This window comes from Sinocyclocheilus grahami, unplaced genomic scaffold (assembly GCF_001515645.1).
Source record: "Sinocyclocheilus grahami isolate Dianchi unplaced genomic scaffold, SAMN03320097.WGS_v1.1 scaffold335.1, whole genome shotgun sequence".
NCBI classification, from domain to species: domain Eukaryota; kingdom Metazoa; phylum Chordata; class Actinopteri; order Cypriniformes; family Cyprinidae; genus Sinocyclocheilus; species Sinocyclocheilus grahami.
Genome location: NW_015505514.1, coordinates 480,272 through 507,232, shown reverse-complemented (window position 1 = coordinate 507,232; position 26,961 = coordinate 480,272). Strand labels below are relative to the sequence as shown.

At 36.0% G+C, this 26,961-nt stretch overlaps 1 protein-coding gene across 1 annotated transcript in view; it reads right to left on the bottom strand.

Moving 5' to 3' along the window:
• LOC107602772 (WD repeat-containing protein 18-like) overlaps positions 1-26,961 on the bottom strand; it is a 90,301-nt gene that overhangs the window by 58,905 nt on the left and 4,435 nt on the right. The window contains exons 3-5 of the mRNA XM_016295348.1: positions 24,564-24,734; positions 12,034-12,177; positions 2,320-2,384 (exon numbers count right to left, since the gene is read on the bottom strand). Coding sequence (XP_016150834.1) covers positions 2,320-2,384; positions 12,034-12,177; positions 24,564-24,734 — 380 coding nt within the window. The remainder of the gene's footprint in view (positions 1-2,319; positions 2,385-12,033; positions 12,178-24,563; positions 24,735-26,961) is intronic.

Here is a 26,961-nt window from a genome sequence, read left to right as displayed (position 1 = left end):
ATATATATATATATATATATATATATATATATATATACACTGTATATACACACATACACATTTTGTTCATATAAATATATAAACGTGTGTGTGTGTGTGTGCATATATATATATAAACATCCTATATACATATACACATTCTATTTATAAAAGATCTATGATATTTTTTAAGATTCTCTGATAAAGTTCAAGAGAAAAGCATTTATTTTTATTTTATTTTTGTAAAATTAATGTCTTTACTGACACTCTTTTTATACATTTTATATAATAATCAAAAAACCCACAAAAGATAATATAGTATAGAGTAAATAGATTAAGTCAAAGCCACATTAAGATCTCAAGCCACATTAAGATGTCACATAAATTAACAAGTTTGTTACAGTACAATGCCAAAATGACGCCCTTTCTGCCACTAGCACCCACCAATTCTGTGATTCGCGCTGTGTGACCTGAAAACACCACAGCAAATGGAGGCTGTGATTACACCTCCTGCCTGCACTACTTCACAGGCAGAGCTTCTGCACAAAGCACAGAAAGAAGGAATTGAATCCAAAATGAGTTTGTTCCAGAGCAGAATCCAGAAACTTTCACCTTTCTTTCTTTCATTTCACTGACTGCACTTTGGGCTCTGGCACAAAAACAGACACATGGGTCACAAAAAAAAGTGCAGACAACCTCACCTGTGTCCTTTAAACACCTGATTGCCGTCGCTGTCCGTCTGGAAGGTTTTATCCCGCTTTATACTCTGCCAAGCAAGAAAGAAAGAGAGAAAAAGAGCAAAGGAGAAGGAGAAGGAGAAACATTTATAACAACGTGGGGAAAACAATCCAAACGCTAACATGGGTCAACAATAATGACAGCCTGCTGGCTTGGGGTCAGTGTGAGAGTTTGGGGTCTCGCCGCATTTTACACTCATTGATCATGTACATGTTTTTTATGGCAACTATAGGTCAGCTGAAAAAAATTATTATAGTTGATCACTGGCTAGAGCAAATTAGCTTACAGTCCTGGTACACACAATCCCGCTTCGTCCTGCAGCCTCCATTAGGTAGCAGGGGATTTAGCTCCAGCTGTCTCCTAAATGGTCTGATCGATTGACTTAATGCCATTAATTAAGGAAGAGTCTGTGTAGAAGTACGGTGGCCTGGACTGGACCACAGCTGACTCAAATCATTACATATCCTCTTTAAAGGCTGACAATAAGGAGCATCAATAATACATGACAGGAAGAGTTAAAGGCAGCAGGAGATCTCTGGCCATTCTGGGAAAAAATGCATGTCTTTCATAGGACAGACATCGCACTGGTCCGGAAATAAAATCCAAAATGTGATTAGGAGAAGGAAATAGTTTTGAGAGACTTCATTATAATTCAAATAATAGAGCTGTTCAGTTTGTAGTCGTGAAACCCAGAAGAGTATTGGCAATTTCAAGCCATGAGTTCCCTCTGGAATATCTAATGGGGTTTTAGAATAGAGGTTTTTGATTTATGATTAAAAGGAGGTCTGTGGTTAAAATTACCCCAAGAGACTGTGTTCAAAGTCAATTAAACATGGGAGATCCCAAACATTGTGCCAAAACATATCTGAAACCATTGTGTGCATTAAAACATAATAAAAAGTTGCTACAGTTACCACAAGGAATTCATGTGCATGAGAATTGTTCTCCATAAGTCTCTAATGCTCACCAAGGCTGAATTTATATAATCAAAAATACAGTAAAAACAGTAATATTGTGAAATATTATTACGATAAAAAAAACTGTTTTCTATTTTAATCAATTTTAAAATGTAATTTATTGCTGTGATGCAAAGCTGAATTTTCTGCATCATTACTCCAGTTTTCAGTGTCAAATGATCCTTCAGAAATCACTCCAATATGCTGATTTGCTGCTCTGCTATATTATTAATTATTACACGGTTATGTGGAATACTTGATTCTGATTGGTCAGTCGCGACATTCCGAGGTATGTTATCCCTCGATAACAACCGGTAATAACTAATAAAAAAAGGCTCATCCGGGTAACTGAAGTTGGCGCTATACTGCCAGAAACCTTCTTGGTGGAAGCTTTGCGTTTGTTTAGCTAATAAAATATTAAAACTCGATTCAAAATTGTGTACAATTATTTAATTATGTCATCCTGGTATCGCGGACTCGCTCTCTCGTTTCATACAAAAGCAGCTGCTGCCATTTTGCTAAGATTGTTTTGTACACATAATTATTTCTGTGGTGAAATGTTGTGTAATAAGTGGTTTGACTGCACTTTATCCCTTAAATGTCCATCTAGTTTGAACTTGCCGCTTGCTAGTGCAGACAACCTCACCTGTGTCCTTTAAACACCTGATTGCCGTCGCTGTCCGTCTGGAAGGTTTTATCCCGCTTTATACTCTGCCAAGCAAGAAAGAAAGAGAGAAAAAGAGCAAAGGAGAAGGAGAAGGAGAAACATTTATAACAACGTGGGGAAAACAATCCAAACGCTAACATGGGTCAACAATAATGACAGCCTGCTGGCTTGGGGTCAGTGTGAGAGTTTGGGGTCTCGCCGCATTTTACACTCATTGATCATGTACATGTTTTTTATGGCAACTATAGGTCAGCTGAAAAAAATTATTATAGTTGATCACTGGCTAGAGCAAATTAGCTTACAGTCCTGGTACACACAATCCCGCTTCGTCCTGCAGCCTCCATTAGGTAGCAGGGGATTTAGCTCCAGCTGTCTCCTAAATGGTCTGATCGATTGACTTAATGCCATTAATTAAGGAAGAGTCTGTGTAGAAGTACGGTGGCCTGGACTGGACCACAGCTGACTCAAATCATTACATATCCTCTTTAAAGGCTGACAATAAGGAGCATCAATAATACATGACAGGAAGAGTTAAAGGCAGCAGGAGATCTCTGGCCATTCTGGGAAAAAATGCATGTCTTTCATAGGACAGACATCGCACTGGTCCGGAAATAAAATCCAAAATGTGATTAGGAGAAGGAAATAGTTTTGAGAGACTTCATTATAATTCAAATAATAGAGCTGTTCAGTTTGTAGTCGTGAAACCCAGAAGAGTATTGGCAATTTCAAGCCATGAGTTCCCTCTGGAATATCTAATGGGGTTTTAGAATAGAGGTTTTTGATTTATGATTAAAAGGAGGTCTGTGGTTAAAATTACCCCAAGAGACTGTGTTCAAAGTCAATTAAACATGGGAGATCCCAAACATTGTGCCAAAACATATCTGAAACCATTGTGTGCATTAAAACATAATAAAAAGTTGCTACAGTTACCACAAGGAATTCATGTGCATGAGAATTGTTCTCCATAAGTCTCTAATGCTCACCAAGGCTGAATTTATATAATCAAAAATACAGTAAAAACAGTAATATTGTGAAATATTATTACGATAAAAAAAACTGTTTTCTATTTTAATCAATTTTAAAATGTAATTTATTGCTGTGATGCAAAGCTGAATTTTCTGCATCATTACTCCAGTTTTCAGTGTCAAATGATCCTTCAGAAATCACTCCAATATGCTGATTTGCTGCTCTGCTATATTATTAATTATTACACGGTTATGTGGAATACTTGATTCTGATTGGTCAGTCGCGACATTCCGAGGTATGTTATCCCTCGATAACAACCGGTAATAACTAATAAAAAAAGGCTCATCCGGGTAACTGAAGTTGGCGCTATACTGCCAGAAACCTTCTTGGTGGAAGCTTTGCGTTTGTTTAGCTAATAAAATATTAAAACTCGATTCAAAATTGTGTACAATTATTTAATTATGTCATCCTGGTATCGCGGACTCGCTCTCTCGTTTCATACAAAAGCAGCTGCTGCCATTTTGCTAAGATTGTTTTGTACACATAATTATTTCTGTGGTGAAATGTTGTGTAATAAGTGGTTTGACTGCACTTTATCCCTTAAATGTCCATCTAGTTTGAACTTGCCGCTTGCTCGCAACTGCTGTGTTCATGGAAGCTTTGTGTTCAAATATTTTATCTCAAATCAATATTTCGTGTCTAATTATTTACTTAAGCAGGATAATGTACATCCAGCCGGTTGTTATCGCTAAATAACCCACTTAAGACTTAAGACTAAATAACCCTCCACAAGACTTATTCCTTATTCTGCGATAACAACCGGCTGGATGTACATTATCCCTTACTTATTATTGGTGCTCAGTTATAAACAACAGTTCATATTATTATCAGTGTTGAAAACAGTTGTGCTGCTCAATATTTTTTGTAAACCGGATTTTTATTTATTTATTTTTGGACTGAATTGAAATGAAAACGTTTTCATTTGTGGCCACAATTTATTAATTTGTTCCCTCGTTTTAGTTAAATTGTGGATATGTTGCAGTAATTTGCTCCCTTGTTTTAATTTAATATAATGTGGCTACAAATAACTAAAACACTATATCTTGTTATATATATATATATATATATATATATATATTACATATGTATATTTTTATACAGTATATATATATATATATATGAATGACCATTCTGTGGTGCTTTTTTCCCCTTTTCGAAGTTTGATAGTTTGAGTCCCCATTCGCATGGCAAAGAGGGATCAGCATTTAAAATTTTTCATTTGGAAAGAAAGCCATTTGAGTTTGAAACAACGTGAGGGTGAGTAAATAACGACAGGATTTTTTTTTGTTTGAGCCGTTCCTTTAAATCTATCCTTGATGGGAAAAATCAACTCTAAGCAAGTATAACCGCTACAATCAAGAGTCCATATACAGCAGGGCTGTCCAGAGCAACAGTTTAAGTTAAACAGACGTCAGACAGCCTTGACAGGATTAGATTTTAAAAACCTTCAGCAGTAACACACTTTCTCGCTCTGTAGTTTTCTCTTTGCGTCTTTTTATTTTCCCTCTCTGTCTTTCGTCTTCAAGCGGGCAGGTTCAAGCGAGTTCTAAGCATTCCTGTCAGAAAGCCTTTTTCTATCTAAATATGACAAATTCAACCCTCGTTCATCACTGACGAGACAATCCAAACAACAAGAGGAAAGAAACAGAGATGAGGAAGCATTTTCAGCAGGGTGAAGAGGTCAATGAAACTGCTGCACTGAGAAGAGAAGCTTAACAGAAGTGCATAACGTCACAACTGCATAATAAAAAACGATTTTTGACATGAAATCTAATGACCGAACACTATAAAAGGCATCTAGTCCTGAGGAGTAATTTTTTTGTTTTCCACAAATGTTACTGGCAGGTGATTGTATTTTGTTCAAAGGGAAACATCTAAACCAATCAGAACGCAAAGATCGAGGCCAATGTTTTGGAAAGAAGTCAGGACGCCACGTTCCAAGCCTCTTTACCCACCAATTAATCTTACTGTTAGATCAACTTTAAGACAGTAGACCAAATTATTAAGTGAAAACCTGCTTTAGAAGTCAAAGACATATGAGTCTATCAATGAATAGCCTTTGAACATCTTGAAAGGTTTTAGAAACATGAAAAAATAAATAAATCAGGAAACCCTGCAGACTAAAAAGGCTGGCTGAGATTCCAGACGCGAGGAGCAGAATGAAAAACCGAGAGGCTGAGAAAGCACACCATTACCAGCTCATTAATGCCCTGATTAATGTTTAAGAATGATGATGATGAATGTATCTGGACAGATTGGGAATGAATTGCACAGTTTCACCTCAGTTTAAAGGCGTTTAGAAACACGTGCAGAAACACATGCTGTCTCTCACACACACACTGAACTAAAACATGCATTCAAACAAAAAGAAAAAAGAAATCTTCAGTAGTAAAACACTGCCTCAAGAAGAAGCATGTTTATTCATAAAAAATTCTGCCTCAAGCATCTCCTGTTAGATTTGCAGTTTCTCAACATGAGCTCAGGAACACTTTAATCATCATATGGTGAGAGCTATAAGATCAAACTTTTTATTAAGTGCCGACCAGAAAATGTTAGGTCTTCCGAATTTTTCTTCTTATCATTTAAGGTAGTTTTCAAGCTTTGTGGACACTTTTCTCATTTCCAGGGTTCTCAGAAGCAGAACATAGTCATGTAAACTTCTATAGTGGGGAACAGAAACTACAACAAATGTACGTTTTTGTATTTCACTTTTGCTTCAATAGCAAAAGAAAAAGAAAACGTGTTTCTATGACCTTACAAAAGAAGTAAAATATATCTAGAGACTGATCACATTGGCTGGAAGAGAGAGAGATGTCAAATGTACCGTCACTCCCTCAGCCGTTGTATTAGAAACATTTGTGCAGCAGCGTTCAAGGGATAGTTCACCCAAAAACGAAAATTTGATGTTTATCTGCTTACCCCCAGAGCATCCAAGATGTAGGTGACTTTGTTTCTTCAGTAGAACACAAACAAATATTTTTAACTCTAACCGTTGCAGTCTGTCAGTCATATAATGGCAGTCAATGGGCTCCGCGACTTTGAGAGTAAAAAAAACATACACAGATAAAACCAAATTAAACCCTGTGGCTCGTGATGATACATTGAGGTCTTAAGACACGAAACGATCAGTCTGTGCAAGAAACTGAACAGTATTTATATAATTTTTTACCTCTGATCCACTGCAATGTCCAACTCCTGAGCGCTTTCACAACATCCTGTGCGTGCCGTGTACCTGCTCTGGCATAGTAGACATAGATATATATATAAGTAGATTCCTCATTAGTGACTGTTTCGATGGGCTGTGATATGTTCCAAAATGGGAGACGCGTCAACGTATCTGGAGCGGTCAAATAGGGCATCTATACATATCTATGATAGTAGACGCATGTGCGGAACAGTGATAATTGTCATCAACAACATTTTTTTCACAGACGACGACGAGACGATAACGAACTAAATCTCCTTTTGAATGACAAAAACTATGACGTAAATCTATTGACATTTTCGTCAACGAATAAATACGAGACGAAAATGTTAGGGAGGGACGATTTGGGATGAGATTCATTCAGAACAAATCTGCTGCGTGGCTCGGAGGTTATGTGTACATATGAACCGGCGGGACATAAGCTAACATACACTTGCTGCACGTCGCATAAAACGTTCAAAAAATGTCAATATGTGGGCGTAAGAGAAGAGCAGACATATGGATAAATCTGACTACGCAAGAGAGAGAACTCAATTCGGTTTTCTGAGCGCAGACACTATACACACAAAGCGCGTTTCACAGCGCGCGAGTACTCTTTCGCGTCGCATGAACGGAGAATTACACACAAAATTATGTTGAATTGTCCGTTTTGACGAGTATTCACGTAAACACAGTTGATTACGTCTTAAGTGAACGTAAACCATAGGGAGAACGTGTATCAGTACATTGCATGCATTGCAGCTGTGCATTCGGTTTTAAAGTAGGGATGGGCGTATCGATCCAAAGTATTTATTATAACAGCTCAGGGATGTTCAAGGAGCAAAATGTTTGTGCACTTTCTAAAGGGTTTAGTTCTGTTTTTGAATAAAGGGTTGGAAATGAATGCTTTTCTGGCTTTTTTGCTTTTTATCCGATTCATCGCAAAAATAATCGACAGATTAATCGATTATTAAAATAATCGTTAGTTGCAGCCCTAGATACTTTAGTCTTTGCAACTTTACAGATCTTCTTTATGCACCAAGAGCTTGTAACACTCCAAAGTAGGGATGCAACGATTATAGATTTTGTTGGTACGATTATTGTCTGATGAATAATCACAGTTTCACGATTATTATGCATTTATTCGTTTCACAAAATTATTAATGTATAAAATCAAATGGACACTCTTTAGATAATAAAGTGTTATTTATTGCTGCCTTTAGAAAGAGAAATAACACAGTAACCAATAATACAGCACAAAATAATAATAATAATAATAAAGACAAACAAAAGTCCATCTCTCTAATTGGAATTAAAAAGGTGACCTCTTCTCTAAACATCCATGTCAGTATTTCCATTTTGAAAATAACTCATGTAAATAGATCACAAAAGTATTTAATGTTTTCAGTTAGTACATTCTTTACATTTCTTTTGGACCTAAGGCAGAAAACTGGAAACATGAAAAAAAAATCTTGTTGGTTTTTAACTTATGCATAATACTATAAAAGGGATTATAGATAACAATGTTAATAAGTATTATTAATATAGGACAATTAACTTTATTTACCCCACAGGGGAAACTATTAATAATGAGGGGAATAAACTGAACTATCATTGTAATCAACTGTCATCCATACGTATTAATTTTAATAATTTTTATTCATATGATTTTACATGTGGCCTGAGAAAATCATGTCTATATTTGGTTTGTGAGATCAGAGATCGCGCTGCGCACACATACAAACATTCACGAGGACACACACTTGTTGTGAACCCTGCCCCGTGACTTTTATTAATAAAATAGCTTAGATACTGAATTGCTACATATTCATCAGCATATTCATCAGGGTAAAATCACTGTTTAAGTGACTAAACTCGCATGTTTGTAGAGAGACGCGCTGACGCAGGTTCACACACACACACACACTCTTCGCTCTCCCTCTCTCTCGATCGAATAATTCATTCAAGTAGCAAAATGTTATAATTAATTATTCAAATAAATGTGATCTTACCACACTATTTAATCTGTCTGATCTGAAGCGGGCAGAATACTGAGCTAACGAGCCGTAGCTTCGCGTCAGTCTTGCCAACATCGTGCATTAAAATAGTTTAAAGCCGTGTATTCGCTCTTTAGCAGCAGTTTTTATGGCAATATTTAAATGACATCCTGGTCATGAGAAACCGGTTGAGAAACCGGTTAATCGCTGCATCCCTACTCCAAAGAGAAAGGAAAACTTGAAATCGCATCATATGACCCCTTTAATAAATGCACTGTAACTAAACCCATTCGATTTTAGCCAACTAAATTTACTGTAGATTTAGTCGACTAAAACTAGACTAAAACTAAAAACAATTCAGATGACTAAAATATGACTAAAACTAAATGGCATGTTAGTCAAAAGACTATGACTAAAACTAAATCAAAATTTGCTGTCAAAATTAACACGGGTGCGGAAGCAATCTGTCGCGCGTATACTTCACTCATTATTTACACAGTGCAGAGAAATTGCGTACGTGTTCACTGGCACTTCGATGATCTAAAGATATTTACAAGTACAGGTCATCACAATGGAAGAAGATTTTGATATATCATCAGACAACGTGGAATTTTTTGCCCAACCGTATGTATTTGATGTAATGCGCCAGATGTTGTGAACGCGCTCAGGACAGTTGGACATTGCGGTGGATCAGAGGTAAAAAATTATATAAATACTGCTCAGTTTCTTGCACAGATCGATCGTTTCGTGTCTTAAGACCTCAATGTATCATCACGAGCCACAGGGTTTAATTTGGTTTTGTCTGTGTATTTTTTTTTTACTCTCAAAGCCGTGGAGCCAATTGACTGCCATTATATGACTGACAGACTGCAATGGTTTGAGTTAAAAATCTTCGTTTGTGTTCTACTGAAGAAACAAAGTCACCTACATCTTGGATGCCCTGGGGGTAAGCAGATAAACATCAAATTTTCATTTTTGGGTGAACTATCTCTTTAACTAGTTTTCTGTAATTTAATGCTAAGGTAATATAACACAAATTATAGTGTTATAAATGTACATACATTTTTTTAAATGAAAATATAAAAGACTTTGCTAGATATACGATGTTAATAACTGTGGAAATGCATCATCACAGTCATCACGTGTGAAAATGCTCCATTGATCACAAGGCAAAAATCTTAGTATAGGGACACACCAAACCAACGCCAAAGAACTAGCACTAAGGAAAGCTCGTCAAGGCAAAAAAAGTTGCACTAGAGCACACCGGACAGACTACACCTGACGGCCAACTAGCGTGAGAGAACATAACTCTCCCATACCAGCAGGTGGCAGTAGTCTGTATTCAGCAATCAAACAAGGAAACCGGAAGAGCTGGAACTGTGGATATACAAAGCAAGCAGCACCATTGTTTACACCAGCCATACTCTTTACTGACGGATTTGTGTAGCTTTTTTCAATCATATCTACTAAGTTGCAAATGGCACTGGCATTGTCAGCCCTTGGTCGTCGTCTTGTGGATAAAGAAAGAAAGAAATGGATACAATGACAACAAGTGTCTGTGGATTCCCTCTTTACTCTGTCATTGGTTTGTTTTCATCATATCCGGGGGTTTTTTCCTCTCTCATGTGCTCATTCACTAAGCTGAATAGCCAATCGGAGTTCTCTTTCTCGACATATTCAACATGCAGAATTGGATGAAAAACAGCTGACGCCGTCTGACTAGAGCAAACACGGAACACACCGAAAAAACTAAAGCCGACTGATGCTCAAAAACCACCCAACATTTCCTGACGGCCGAACGTTAGCTTGAGTGTTCTGGGCTTAAGGTTGTATGGTATACTAGTACCATATTGGTTATTGGCCAAAAATCTTTTTTAATTTATTATATTTTATATATATTATTTTTATTTAATTGTTAAGGATGCACCAAAATGAATATTCTGAGCCGAAACAGAAAATTCAGGATGCACTTGGCCGAAAACCGAAAATGAATTATTTTAAAATATTTAAAAATACTTTTTGTATAATTGATTGTATTAATATCAGGCTTTTTAATTTCATGAAACTGAAAAACTACAAACCAATAAAATAACCACACACTGAATTTTTTATTGAAAGTAGCAAAATTTTTCAGTGTTGTAGTATAACCAGCAGGAGAGCACTGATGTGTGAACTGAATTTGGTGACACTACAGTGCGTTACAGTGAAGTTATTGAATATTTTTGTAGTAATGCTTCTTGGGTTTTGCACTTTGCAGACAGTCCCTTCGGACTTGTCTCTCAACCGCCTGTGCACAGAGATCAATGTATTTTGTCCAGTGAAATTCGGTGCATCCCTATTTAATTGTGCATGCTAATTTCTATTAAAAGTAGATTATAGTAATTTTCAAAATGAATAATCATTTTTTTCATGCAGTACATAAAACGTAGGGTAGCAATAGCAAGCTAGCTTTGAAAGCACAATATCCCACCCTCCATGCAAATCATTCTCCAAAGCCACACCTCCTCCAAAACACATGAACGTGCACAGACAGACCAGAGGCTAACCAGTGACGGCATTGGTGGAAGATTGAATGCAACGCTGTCAGATTAACTTTACATGGGAAAAAACAGCATGAACATTCTGCTAAACATCTCCTTGCATTTCATAGAAGAAACAAAGTCATACAGGTTTGAAAGCACGATAATGAGTAAATGCATTTTTCTGTGATCTCCTTAAAATTCAATAATTTCCAAAAACAACAAAATTCCCGATACCAATGTTCTCGGTAAACAGATGTTTCCGCTGGTTGAGCCTCATATCTTCTCAAAGCCAAAAGTAACTGCTGGGGAATAACCTACTTCCAATGATCCAGCAAAACTACATTGGCTTTAAGTGAAACTGACAATGGCCATGACACCTGCATACGTTCCCTTTGCGATGAGTGTAAAGGTGAAGAGAGGTAAGAATGTGAGGAAACACATTGATTTCACATCCATTTTTGCCTTTCAGCACCGAGTGCTTTTCTCTAAGATGCCCTGACCTGGACTGAAATGGACAGCTCTCTAGAAAAATTTAAAAAGCACTCACTTCAGTTCTCAGCAGTGCTGAGGAGACATATGAAGGATCAGGACAGAGGATCACAAAGATCAGCATATAAACGCTTCACACCAGGAATTGAAATTGACTGTTTACTCTGAGGACTATGTGAAAGAAAAGAAATGAAGATATGACAGAAAATGACTTGACACTATTTTTATCTAATCACTGCCAAGCAGGAGTCCAGTTAAAATGACCTAATCTTGTCCGTCTAATGCAGTGAAGATATTACAGGGTGCATTACCTCTTATGAAACCTCAACAGGCTGCTTCATGTGATATTGGCCAATTAAACATCTCATAAACATCTTCACAACGGTGACAAAAACTCTATTACAAAGGTCTCATCAGACCTGTTTTACAGGATAAATGCCATTGATAAGCAAATGTCAGTGTCTAAAGTGCTTACCGTGCTGCAGAGAGACACCTGAAAAATATTGCCGTCACTACCTCCGCAGAACAGGAAATACTCGCAGGGGTCAAAGGTCACTGACATGATGCCAACATCGAAGAGAACGGACAGGAGCATCTCCCCCGATGAAATTTCCCAGACCTGTGACACATGAGGAGAGAGAAACACATCTGGTCAATGAAAATTAAGGATGTCCAAGATGATGAAAACAACAATAATAATCTAGTAATCAACTAAAGTTTTCATTAAATGTATCTAAAATAGTCAAGCATAATCAAGTTATAATATATTTTCCCTACAAGGTGAATACAAATGAATCATATATATATATATATACAGTATAAAAAAACTGAGGATGTTATAAATTTTTGGCAGTGAAAGCAACATTTCATGCATGAATTTCAGACTTTAAGACTCTGCTCTGATTTAAGACCTTTCAAGGCCTTTATTTGTGAAAGACCTTTTTTAAGACCCACCGAACCCCCTTTTTAAGTTAATGTGAGGACCAAAAAAAAAAAATGTAATAACTACATAAAATCTTTAGGTTCTCTGGTGTTTGCATTGATTAATCTAGAAGTAAATAATGACACAAAGAGAGGCAGACACAGAAAAGAATGAACAGATAAGAGTTTATACAAAAAGACAAAGATTTCTCAGTAATCATTACTCTGTGTAGGTCAGGACTGTGTTTCCCTCAGGATGATAAAAGACCTCCATCTCTTCAGTGTGTACATGTTCCTGTTCCAACTTCCAGCTTAATGGTAACACTTTTGCCAAAAAGTCTGATGGTCTCGCATTGGTTTAGTGGTAATGCAGTGTTATCGTCTCAGAGAAAGTGCTGCAGTGGACATTTAGACAGCTCAGAAGCTCAGCTTTGGAAAGCTCAAGTTCTCTGCAGTGAGTTTGCTGAGCCAACAACACAAACTTTTAGTCCAAGTGAAAGGTCTATTCTTGCAGAGCTTGTAAGGAGAGAACCACCATTATTCTCAAATTTACCGCTGCTTTTTAAAAGATCTTCAAATCAATGGAAATATAAAGTTAAAGTGGCAGTTTTTTTTTTTTACTTTGTGAGCTTGTGCTGCCCTTTCCTGCATGAGTCCAGCGTGATTGATGGCCCATCATAAAGAAGACAAACTGACCATAAAATAATTTTCGCTGAAAAGGATCAATGCCCATGACCCTGTCATAAAATGTCAAGAGTGAAAGGAAACTGCCCATTATTACATAGCCACTTTTGCTGAATTAGAAAAATATGCAGAACAAAACTCATATCATTTAATCTTTTAATAATTTATGCACATTTTTAGGAAAAACACGGAGATATCTAAAAAGCAGAATGGCTGATATCCTGATAATACAAAAAAAGTATAGTATAAATTTATGTGAACAATAACAACAACATTACAATAATAACAAATGAAACCTTTGAAATTAAATTTTTTATTATATTGAAATATACTAAATAATTTTATTATATTAATTAAACTTTCATAAATATGATTACAAATATAGATTTATACTAACATATTTATAATTATTAGAATTAAGAATTTAATTATTTAATAACAGGAAATAATAATTCATGAATTTAAACAAATTTAAACTAAGTTTACACATTATTTACTCAAAACTGAACAAGGCAGTGTTGTCACTGATAACAAACTAAACCTCTATTTTCGGGAACTGAAGCAGAACTGCAATAAATAGATGATAAACTTTGGCAACTTAATGGCAACTATAAGTACTCAAATTAATAAAATTAACAATATTTTTTAATAACAATAACTTTAATAACAATAAAGAATATACAGTGGTGTGAAAAGGTTTTTGCCCCCTTCCTGTTTTTTTTATTTTTTTGCATATTTGTCACACTTAAAAGATTCAGGTCATCAAACTAATTTTAATATTACACAAAGATAATGCAAGTAAATAAATACAAGATGCAGTTTTTAAATGATGATTTCATTTATTAAGGGAAAAAAGCTGTCCAAACCTACGTGGCCCTACGTGAAAAATGAATTGCCCCCTCCTGTTAAATCATGAAAGAACTGCAATTAACCATTATTTTAGAAAGCTGAGTTAAATTTCACTAGCCACACCCAGGCCTGATTACTGCCAGACCTGTTGAATCAAGAAATCACTTAAATAGAACCTGTCTAACAAAGTGAATGTGTATATATATATATATATATATATATATATATATATAGTATAACTAATAAAATTGACAAAAGCATATTACAAAATTGTGAAATATTAACTAAAATGAAAACTGAAAATATAAAAATAAAAGTTAAAGTTAAAGTATTAATAAATACTACATTATACCAAATTAACATTGTAACAAGGCTGGTGGAATTTTTGAAAATACTAGGTAGAATGACAACTCCCTTAAAAGGTGGGGCAAGCGAATTCTGGTAGCCAATGTTGACTATCATACATACTCAACCCAGGCAATGATTAGTTCTGTGAAACAAAGCAAAACCAATGCTCAACGCGAGTGGCGCGGCGCGACAAAATAATATGGAACTCATTATAATCAGTGATGCTGTCGTCACCATAGATATATATACATATCTATGGTCTACACTGGATGCGGTGCGGCACGACATGACAAATCCCCGACAGAAAACTGCTGCTGCGTTCTATTTATGACATATTGACACAAATTTCAAATGATTTTCAACAGTCACTTTTTCGCGTCCAGTGTACTAGACAGACTTTAGCAGACATGGTGTAATTCACCTATCGAGAAGAAACAAAGCAACCTCGGCGTCCGATCGCAGGCCTTCCGCTCCTTGAGTTCTCTCCAGCGCTGGAAAGCTGATCCGATATTTACACGGGTCCTACTTCTTGCCTTATTGCCTGAAGCCTTCAGACGTTTCCTCTTTTGTTTTTTATCCGCCATCTCTATCTTTCTGTCGCTCGGCTCGGACTGAACGCTCTCTCGTCCACATCATGAGTAGACACGCCCCTTACTGCTGATTGGCTACAAGTTTGTTTTGCTAGTCAGCCCGAATCAGTTTTCTAAAGCGTTTTTGAAAAATCACTTACCCCACCTTTAAAGGGATAGTTCACCCAAAAATGAAAATTGTCATCATTTACTCACCTTCAATTTGTTCCAAAACTGTATGAGTGTTTTTCTTTTGTTGAACACAAAATAAAATATTTTGAAAAATGTGGGTAACCATTTTTTTTTCTATACTATGGAGATCAATGGCTACCAGCTTTAAAGGGATAGTTCACCCAAAAATGAAAATTGTCATCATTTACTCACCTTCAATTTGTTCCAAAACTGTGTTTTTCTTTTGTTGAACACAAAATAAAATATTTTGAAAAATGTGGGTAACCATTTTTTTTTCTATACTATGGAGATCAATGGCTACCAACAAAAGTTTGGTTACCAACATTCTTCGAAATATCTTCTATTGTGTTCAACAGAAGAAACAAAGCCTACTGCCTACTGGAATAGTTATCATCATCCAATGCTGATTTTCTAAATGCTCAAATATGAGCCAATGAATATGCCAAACCAGTTCATCAGTCTATAACTCGTATCAGTCATAACTGAAAAACTGTGTAAGTCCTCATGAGAAACCATAGGCATAAACGCTTCCTTATAAACATGTAGAGCAAAAATCATGTGATTTTCAACTAAATTAATTGACTATTTAATAAATCAAAGGTCATGTGGAGCATCTGTTTTGGCAGTTCCTGGCTGAACTCCGGTCTAGTTTGTCATTCCATGCAGATGTCAGACATTTTTAACCATCATTAAACACCCAAAAGTGATCGGTCTGCAGTTTGAAACAGAGACATCTCTCCATCCCTCTTGTGCTAACAAGCCCATCTCTTTGTGCGCCGTGACCTCCCAGAATCCCTTCACGACAACAACAGATGGAATAGTTCATCTATGATGACTGACAGGCTGTAAACCACTGCAGCCAAAGCTATTGAGCTCAGATGACTAATGAACAACAGTGGAACGGATTAAACATCAAAATAATCAACCTGATCGATGGCTATCTGATGGCCACCACTTTGTCTAAAGGAGACAGAGAACGAATGGGAGGGAGTGACTAGAGCCAACAAATATCAGAAAAAACTTTTCTGTTTAGTGGAAGTTTGAGAAGAATCTTTGTAGTACATATTTCACCATTGATAAGCGATGTCTGTGCTTCTATACTGCCGGCAGAAAAGCACCAGTTTCCACTGGTTTAAAAGGAGTTTAATTAAAAAATCCCTAAGAAACACCTATAAACAAACAAAAAGCCCATTTACTGGTTGACACATTCAAAAATTGGCCTTTAAATTCTGTCAAGACTGCATTTTCAATGACATTTCCTAAACTGTTCACATAGATTATTCATTTCACATACCTTCAGGCTGTATTTATTTATATATATAAAATGCAATATACTGCATGACTCAACCCACTATCCATTATAATGAAGACGAACTCCATTCAAGGCCAGCAGAAATCAGTTCTCTGACCTCATATAAACCTATATGAAATTCATAAACAGACTCGGTTCAAACGAAGAAGGAAGTCAGGCCAGGAATCAGACATTTGACTTAAAAGCAAACCAACTTTGACACTGAACCTGATCAACAAGCCTCACCCCATCTCTTTCTTTCAGTAGACAGATATGTAGTGATTTCAGGTCGTTGTACAAAATCAACAAGAAAAAGCTGTATGTCCGTTCCTGCAGAAGGAGACATGGAAATAATAGTTGTTATAGTTTTGAAAAATCCACTACTTTATGTAGCATCATTTTCTAATTTTGTTTTCAATTTTAGTATGGTTAAAAACAAATATTTTTAATTTCTACTTTCAATTTGATATTTTTATTTTATTGTAATTTGTGTTAATACTAAGAACTTTGATGGACAGATTGGCACACTAAGAGCTAAGCATACAGTAGCCATGCTTCCATCACCCTGTTTTTATGTGCATTTTGAAGTATCGTATCAGAAAAGAGTGATGGAAACACCAAAGTTCGAGAAAAAAAATCCCTTCATTCGTAAAAAAAAGTTTTTACGCTCGCTTGAGGTGGATTTTGAAAAAAGTTAATGCGAATAATGGGATATGGAAACACAACAAATAAATTCCTCCATGCGCATCAAAAAAAAGTCATGTGACTTTATGCGATGAGACAGGATAACTTGACTAACCAGCGGACCGATCTCATTGCACAGCATCTTAAATGCTGTTTTGGTCATTTTGAAATGCCTGAGCAAAGTCTGTCAAAGCATTTCTATATAATTTCCTCCCTGAACTGTCTTACATGACTGTGTTCCCGAACAGCAGCATCCGCCTCTGAAAGCAATGACCGCATTTATTGTTTCGTCTGCTCGCTCTGAGGCGCAAGTCATTTATTATATATGAAAATTATTACATTCAGTGGCTTCTCCTACTTTTCTTATTGATATTTAGTGCCAGTTTAACAGGAAGTGATGATTTTGTCATCTTTGTCTCGTTGGATGGAAAACCGGTGTTTCATTTGTAAATGTTTTATGCGATATTCCAATTTTGCGCATAAGTTAAATTTGCAACTTTGGATGGAAACATAGCTAATGACAGCTAAGTTGGTAACAAGGCCACTTCAAGTGCAAATGAAACTATCCCAAAATCAAATGAAGGACTATTGCATTTGAACACTTTCCAAGGAGATTTTGGCTGCATTTCAATCTAATTTAAAAGGGATCTTCAGAACTCTTCGGTTCAGCTAACAGAAAGGTTTCCCTGTCGTTCACAGGCCAGTAAAGTGGCGGATGGGAAAGTTTAAGTCCTCTCAGCACCTTGCTGCCTCGTGTTGTCTTTGAAATGCTCATCAGTACTCAGGGAGCTGTCGCACACTTTTTTACAACATAGTCATTTTTAAAAGAACAATAAATTATTAATTCACAGTGTAGCACAGGTTCATAACAATGACAAGTAAATAGTGTATTAATGTTAGGAATAAACGATTTAGGCCAAACTATAGATATTGTGATGATAATAATTTTCATGTTATGGCTGATCCGCCAACATCGTCCATACCTGCTGAAAAATGTGTCGGTAAGATTTTATGTCATAATGTATCTTATGCTCACCAAGTTTGCGTTTATTTGATCGAAAATACAGTAAAAACTGTGACATTTTGAAATATTATTACCATTTGAAATAACCTGTGTTTGAATATATTTTAAAATATTATTTATTCCTGTGATAGCAAAGCTGAATTTTCAGCATCATTACTCCAGTCTTTAGTGTCACATGATCCTTCAGAAATCATTCTAATATGCTGATTTGCTGCTCAAGAAACATTTATCATTATTATCAATGTTAAAAACAGTTGTACTGCTTCATATTTTGTGGAAACCGTGATTTTCACGATTCTTTGATGAATAGAAAGTTTCCAAAAAAAAACATTTATTTGAAATATAAATATTTTGTAACATTATCAGTTTAAAGCATCCTTGCTGAATAAAAAATATTTTTTTATTTATTTAGCAAAACAGTAGATATAACAGTATTCTGCATGCCAAAAAAACTTTTTTGCATCAGTTGAATTCTATATTAATGCGCCAAGTTGTTTGGCAACTGCTGACAGTCTACAATTAGACTAATGAACTATACTACTTGGCAGAAGAAATGCTTATTCTAATTTATTATTTATAAACGTTGGGGGTATTACACTCATTTTTGGATGCGCTCACATCCACATCCAGCTGTCAAGAATAATACACACCAACGTCAAAATACTGCAACCTGCTGCTATCTTCCACAGCAGTGCCAAGCCGATAAAGATCAGCCTTAAACCAGCCATGACAATATCTACACGGGAAGCCCATGACACAAGCATCATTCAAAACAGCCAAGAGCAGAACGTGTCGCAGCCTTGGCCCAATTAAACAGCACAAGCCGCATTCCCACAGACACCACAAACTAATTTTTAAATCGCTGGCTCCTTGGGTCGGGGCGGGGGGGTGGTTGATCGATTCAGGTATAGATCAGTCCTGAGACCCTGACGGCAGCCACAGCGTTCAAATGGCTTTGGACAGCATGAGACGAGGCTGATTATACGAGACCTATGAGCATTTTTTGTCAGGACATTCATCCCAACAACAATCTTGGAAATGGTTCATGGTCCTGAGAAAAAGAGAGGTGAATCACCTGGAGGTAAACTCCCCTTTATTATTAGCGCAGTCACCCACACCTCGTTCACCCATTTCTCCTCACTAGAGCTCTGTGATGACAGCAACCGGTCCTACAAAAGCCCCATGGGGGATTGTGGATAATGAGAGAGTGCACTCAGTGTGACATTGAATGCCTGTGTGCCGTGGCGCCGCGGGCACACCTCCAGCTTAAACAAAAACTAAGCAGCCAGTCGTTCATGACAGATCTCAGAGCGTGTGGCCTGTAGATCAGTCATGCCTGTGGCTTCTTTATAATGGGCTTGATTATTGGCGTAATCCTGTCAAAGCAATGTCAATGACAACAGGAATAAAGTCTCATCCAAAATCGTACCGGAATATCATTAGACGTGACGAGTAGATCAGCGGCAAGAGCTGAAGTGTTACTCGGGCTTAAAGATCCATGAAAGATCAAATAAGTCCTCCACTTCTTCACAGGGTATCAATATAAAGGACTGGAAATTATTCATCGCTGAGGTTCAATGATCACACAGGAAACACTCAAAGGGAGTCCACGGGGTGATCTCTGGATGAACTATGGCGGGACGCTCTGCTGCTGATGCTTCCTTTGATATTTTGATGCTTCTGGTCTGGAGTTTCTCTTCTTGGAGTTTGATCTAAAAAGTGCAGTTTATACTCTGGATTTGAAAATAAGAAGCATTGGGAGGCTTCCATAAACCATAAATAACTAAAAAGGAAAGATTAATCAGTGATTGATTAAAAATTGTACACAATAAATTTGATAAATAAACTAAATATTTTATGTTACTTAAATACTACATAGATTGTTGTTACGTTATGCATCTTATTGAATGAAAAAGTAGTTTTTTACGCTGTCATTGTACACGTGTTTTTTGTTGTTTCCCTTCTCCCTTCTGTTTCTCTTAAAGGGGTCATTGGATGCCCATTTTCCACAAGTTGACATGATTCTTTAGGTCTTAATGAAAAGTCTATAACATACTTTGGTTAAAATTTCTCAATGGTAGCGTAAAAAACATCCTTTAGACCCTGTCAAAATCAGCTCTGTTTTCAGCACGTTGTTTTAGTCCATGTTGCTTTAAATGCTAATGAGCTCTGCTGACCCCGCCCCTCTCTTCTGTGGGATGACGAGCAGACTGTAAACTTTAGCCGCGAAACTGGCTAACTAGCACATTATTAGGAAAGGCGATTTGTAAAGATTCATAAAAAACCCTTATACTTCTCTGTAGATGAAGCTGGATCATGAATGATTCGCGCGAACTTAAACGCATTTAGGTCGATCGGGGATCGGCGCATTCCCTTCAAAAATGAACGTAACATTAATCCTCTGCATCTTCAGCGGCTCAGATGTCGGGAGTAAATGACGACTGCTGTGTTCATTATTACATCCAACAACAAAACATCTCAAATCGCTTAATCGGAGACATTCTTGTCTTCCCCTGCACCGGAGTCGACACAATGGCGGACAGCTCACAGCTTACTCAGGGCGGGTCTAAGGTAAGACGGCCTTGTCAATCAACTATCGTGGGAGGGGCCTGTGCAGAACTACATCATTCTGACAGGAATCTCAGAACAGCCTGGTTTGATAAAGGGGATTTTAAAATAGGGATAAAAAAATTAAAAACACTGGGTGGATTTTTATCATTATAGGGTGGATGTGTACACACACTTCCAACACACATTTATGTTCAAACAACAACAAAAGTGAATTTTGCATCCGATGACCCCTTTAACAGCACTTGTTAGTGCGCACAGGTGCATGTTGTTACGGTGGCGTCAGAGGTTCTGTAGAGCTGATGTAAAGTCGTCTGGAAGATCACTCGGGGAGTCTCCTCTCTCCCTGCTCAGTTGTTTACTTTGAATTTATGTTGTCAAACTATGTTGTACCTCCGATGTTACATCAAAGCTTGCTTGTTGTAATTGTGTACATGACCGTTAAACTACCTGTTTAATGTACGAGGGTGCCTTTTGTTTTCCTTCAGTTTTCTCTTGTTTTGAGGTTAGTTGGGAGGTAAGATAATGTGTTTTCTTTGTTGTTTATCTCATGCAGGAAAGAGGTTTAAACGACAGTTAGTTTGCTAATTTTGTTTATTATTTTGGCTCTTCCCTATCCTGAAGTTTATGTTGTTGTCTCCTAATAAATAAATTGTCGTTTTTGATACTTCTTGGTTTTGATGTTTTTGTTGTGAAAGGGGAAGATGAGACTCCGGGCACCCCGTAAAATAGGTGCTCTATCGTTATAGTAACCTCGCGTTGTTGTTTAAATTAATTGTTTGGGTCTGATAGGGAGCTGTGGTGGTGCAGCTGTGTCGGGCGTCATAACAAGTGTATATATACATAAATACACACAGACATACATATTCTTTCGCGAGTTTGGGGTCTGTAACATTTTTTTGCAAAAAAAATTCATACTTTTATTCACCAAGGACATAATCATTTGATTGAAAGTGACAGTAAAGATGATTCTAATTTCACAAACACACAAAAAAAATGCATGGTTTACACAATAATGTTAAGCAAAACAACTATTTTCAACATAATAAATATGATAATATTTATAATGATGATAATGAAAGAATAAGTTATTCATGTGCGAGGCACTAATTAACCAGCAACCCAAAAAAACAAACACGTACACAGAATGTGACAATGTTCCCATCTACTTAGGACTGCAAAATAAATTACTGTGGACTTTAGCCAACAGATTAAGTCTAATGAAATGTAACAAATATTTTAGAAAGGTAGTTTGTGTAATGTCTATTTAATTATTTACTCATCTGCTGCAATGATATCATGTCTTAAAGGCACAGTTCACCCAAAAATATATATACATAATTTTCTCACACTCAAGTTGTTTCAAACCTGCACGAGTTTCTTTCTTCTGTTGAACAAAAAACAAAATACGTTGAAGATTGCCGGTAGCCAAAAGTCCCCACTGCCTTCATGGGAAAAAATAAGTCAATGGGGACCAGAAACTTATGCAGGTTTGGAACAATTTGAGGGTGAGTAAATGATGACAGAATTTTAATTTTTGGCTGAACTAACCCTTTAAATGAACCTTTTTTTATTTACTACCTAATCAGCACTATCCATCAGTCGACCCTAGTATGTTTTCAAACTCGTGTGAACAATCAGGTGTGTCAAATATTGTATGAATCTCGATTCAGACCATACAGTCCATCACACTGGACATCATTCTCTCTGGCATTGATCGTCACACAATCTTCTCAATCAAATAAACCATGTCGCCTGAAGCCACAGGAGAAACAGCAGCATAGGGACTGTCATCCGCTGCTTATGCAGTTTACATCACAGCCAGACACTTACTGCCCCTATGTCACATTCATTAGCAGGAAAATCACATTTCAGCAAAGTTTCGGACTTGAGGAAGGAGAGGCGTTATTGTCCATACATTATTGTGTTTAAAACAAAATTGCCTCGTTTTAAGTGTTTTAGCTGGAAGACAGGAGGCTTGTAAATGCCTAATAAGGTCTATAAAAAGTGCACGTCAACAAAGAACAAGTGCAAATGGGATGCAAACTTCCCCTGAATGACAATCCAAGGTTTCATCACAGCAAACATTAATTTAAGAGCATCTTCCCACATAAAGCAAAAAAGAAAAGACAGCACATCATCTCAAGCCAAGTACCCCATTCATGACCCGATTTCTTGATGCCATTATGAGAGTTTAGCAAGTTAAATAAGCTACAAACTGGATTACAAGTGAGACAGCTTTAGGTGCGTACCACAGAGAAATATGAATTCATAAATATGTATGTTTTTCAAGTGATTTTTCAAAAGCTGAACGGAACCAATGAAGACATCAGCATATTAAATAAGTCTTCTATGCAAGATAAAATGGGCATCCCATTTAAAGCATTAGAAAAACACAAAGATGTGTGTAGGTGGCACATGCGGACCATAAGGATGTGGAGATGCATTTTAAAGTGGTCTGGCATTTACAGTAAATGTTATTTGGAACAACAAATGGACACAAACAGAGGTATTAAACATCTTTAACTATATTAAGATGCACAGAGCTTCATATATTTTATTTATTTATTGATCTATGATCGATTCATACACTACACAAAAATAAAAAACAATGAATTGCATTTACTTTGCTACGTAATTAAATTAAGGCTTTCTGGGCAAAATATTATTTGTTTGAACAGTCTGCACCATCATTCAATGTCTCTTTGACAAAGTCATTCTATTTTAACAAGAATTGGAAATATTTGTATATTATATTACTAATTTATTTTTCTTTTACATATTTTTAATGCATTTCAAACAATGGCTGTTATAGTTTTATATTTATTTTATTTTGTATTATTTATTAGATTTTATGTAATTATATAACGTTATGTTCTTTTTATATAATGAACTCAAAAATATATTGTCAAAGAACTGACAACAAAAATTATACATATAGTCCCACCACAAACGCATTACAGAAACCTCCACTTGAAAAAAATAGAACAGATTGCACAAAATGTTCACAAATTGTGTTGCAGTAGCTCTTTTAATGAACTAAACTGAACAAGCAGCAAAAAATCAATTTTCTATTAATCTTATTATTATAAAGATTTTAATTTAATTGAAAGCAAACACAATCAATCATGTTCACATGGTCATTAAGTTTATAAAAATGCATTTACACTGAAATTGAATGCAAGCCTATAATTGCTATAATCTAAATATACATTTCAGATTTTGTAATGTACATCATTTACATCCTTTACGGCCACATCAGGAGAGATTGAGCAAAACTCACCTTAACGGTTTGGTCCAGGGATGCGGTGGCAACACGGGCTTGTGGTCCCATCAGGCCACAGTGGATGTCGGTGATGGGGAGGGAGTGGCGAGAAAGAATGTGAAGCGGTTCTGGTATGCGGGATGAATCCAACTGAACAACGCTGAAACACAATACACAATTTTTCATTACCTCGCTGTTATGAAATTCTTATTATATACATTACGCTCAGGACAACAATAATTAATCATGAGTGCCATCAATTCTACCACATATTATTTGTGTGATGATGAATTAATTAAAAATTTATGAAATGTGAAATATTAAAATATAATACAGTGGGTGTACGTGAAATATTAAGATTGATATTCAATTACTCTCTATACAAGAATCAATGGCAAGCTTGTGCCGTGACCTTGAAAGAACAAGTTTAAAAGAAGATTCAATCAGAGATTCAATACACACCATGGTCATTAAGTTTATAAAAATGCATTTACACTGAAATTGAATGCAAGCCTATAATTGCTATAATCTAAATATACATTTCAGATTTTGTAATGTACATCATTTACATCCTTTACGGCCACATCAGGAGAGATTGAGCAAAACTCACCTTAACGGTTTGGTCCAGGGATGCGGTGGCAACACGGGCTTGTGGTCCCATCAGGCCACAGTGGATGTCGGTGATGGGGAGGGAGTGGCGAGAAAGAATGTGAAGCGGTTCTGGTATGCGGGATGAATCCAACTGAACAACGCTGAAACACAATACACAATTTTTCATTACCTCGCTGTTATGAAATTCTTATTATAAACGTTACGCTCAGGACAACAATAATTAATCATGAGTGCCATCAATTCTACCACATATTATTTGTGTGATGATGAATTAATAAAAAATTGATGAAATGTGAAATATTAAAATATAATACAGTGGGTGTATGTGAAATATTAAGATTGATATTCAATTACTCTCTATACAAGAATCAATGGCAAGCTTGTGCCGTGACCTTGAAAGAACAAGTTTAAAAGAAGATTCAATCAGAGATTCAATATACACACACACACACATACATATATATATATATATATATACTGGGGTTTTTTTACATCTGGAAAAATTTCTAACTAGTCATTAAGAAGAAATGTGAATGATTTACTGTAAAATGCAATGAAAGTTAATGGCATAACAGCAATGATTATTTTTAATAAATTATTCACAAATCATATTTTGTATTATGTAACAATTCAAAATTAGTTCCATATATTGGATTATTAGACACATGAAAATAGTCCACATTGAGAAGAAAAAAGCAGCAAAAATATCATCAAATCAGTATGAAATATTGACGACACTGATGTTTATTGGTCATTGTTCATTTCTTTAGTTTTTCTTGGATGATGTACATAATGATATATAACTTCTTGTGTCTCATATACATCTCTTGCTCTCTGCTCCTGACAAGCACTATTCTTGCAAATAATGTTTTAATGAAATTCATTATTCATGCTGCAACTAAAACGCATAAGCAATAACATTTGGGTGACATTTTAAGGTTTATAACTTTTATGTTTTTAATTAAAATTAAAAGTATCATTTATTCATTTAGGAAAACTTGCAAATGTCTCTCTTTAACAACTCATATACGTCATATATGTTTAATCAGCCAGCATGTTAATTAGAGATCAGTGCTGATTTTAATACTGATTTTTGCTTCTTTTTTTCTTCTCAATATTGATTATTTTAAGTGTCTAATAATCCAATATTATGTACATAATACATGGAAATAATTTATTCAAACATGCAATCGAAATGATCGCATGTTTATTTTCATCTTTGATTTCACTTCATTTGCCATATCCCTTTATTGTGCCAAAACATGTTCAGTTTACTTGAAGAAATGTTGGAAATCGATTGCACATATTTTTACGTCTACATTGCTTAAAATGGAAGACTAAGTCCATGTTGAGAATAACAGCATTATGGATGTTTGCAATACAAAATGTAACAAAGTTAAATCATTAACACAGTAATCTTACTATCAAATATTAATATTAGTAAACATTCTAGAATATATTGAACTGAAATGTACATGTTAAACTTGATATTTATTACTTAATTTATTCAGGAGGAGTCCGTTTTCTTCTTTTTAAGTGGATTACTTAAATTTTCTCCTTAAGTTTGCTTAAAAATAAGGCAACTGGTTTCCAAACATTTTCTTCAGTACACTGAACCTGTTAGAAATTACAGTTTAGAGTCACACTGCTAATGACTGTTGAAAATAAAGCTGCATGCATCCGGCTAAACGATCAGCTTAAAGAAAAAGAGGATGGAATGAGAGAGATGCAGAGAAGAGAAGGAGAGCCAGATGGAAACACAAGGACAGATAAAGTGAGATGAGACCGAATTGAACTCCATACTGTGAGCACCGCTGGGTGAGCTCAGGGGCCGACCCGTCTTGAACAACATCTGTGATGCACATCTGTGTTTTTATGTCTGACAGAGTGAGGATGAATCCTGATTTGTACTCAATTTTACATTGGCATTAATTGAGTTTCACGGTTCTGATTGAGCGCTCATGTCTCGCCTTCTGTCCACTGTTCACTTCTGCCGTTTTCATGCGAGTTATCATGGCAGTCTAAAGTTCTTGAAACTTCTGGATTCACAAAATATTTTTTATTTTATATTACCGTATTTTATACGGTTTTATTTAAGCTTTTATTTTAATTTTTCTAGCTTTTAATTTTTATCTAGTTTTATGCTTTCGGTTCTAATGGAAATCTAGTCGATCTAAACAGTGATTGTGCATTAACAGCTGCCAACCATGTCAGTAAGCAAACCAGTGATCAGAACTTATTTACCCAGTGCATTTTTTATTTGGTCGCACATGCGCACCACTTATGTGCATCCCTGGATATAATGGTCATTACAAAATTACTAAAAAGCATTGTGAGATGACAAATTTTTTTATATCTTTAGCTTTAATTTCTTTTTATTTTAATTTTAGTATTTT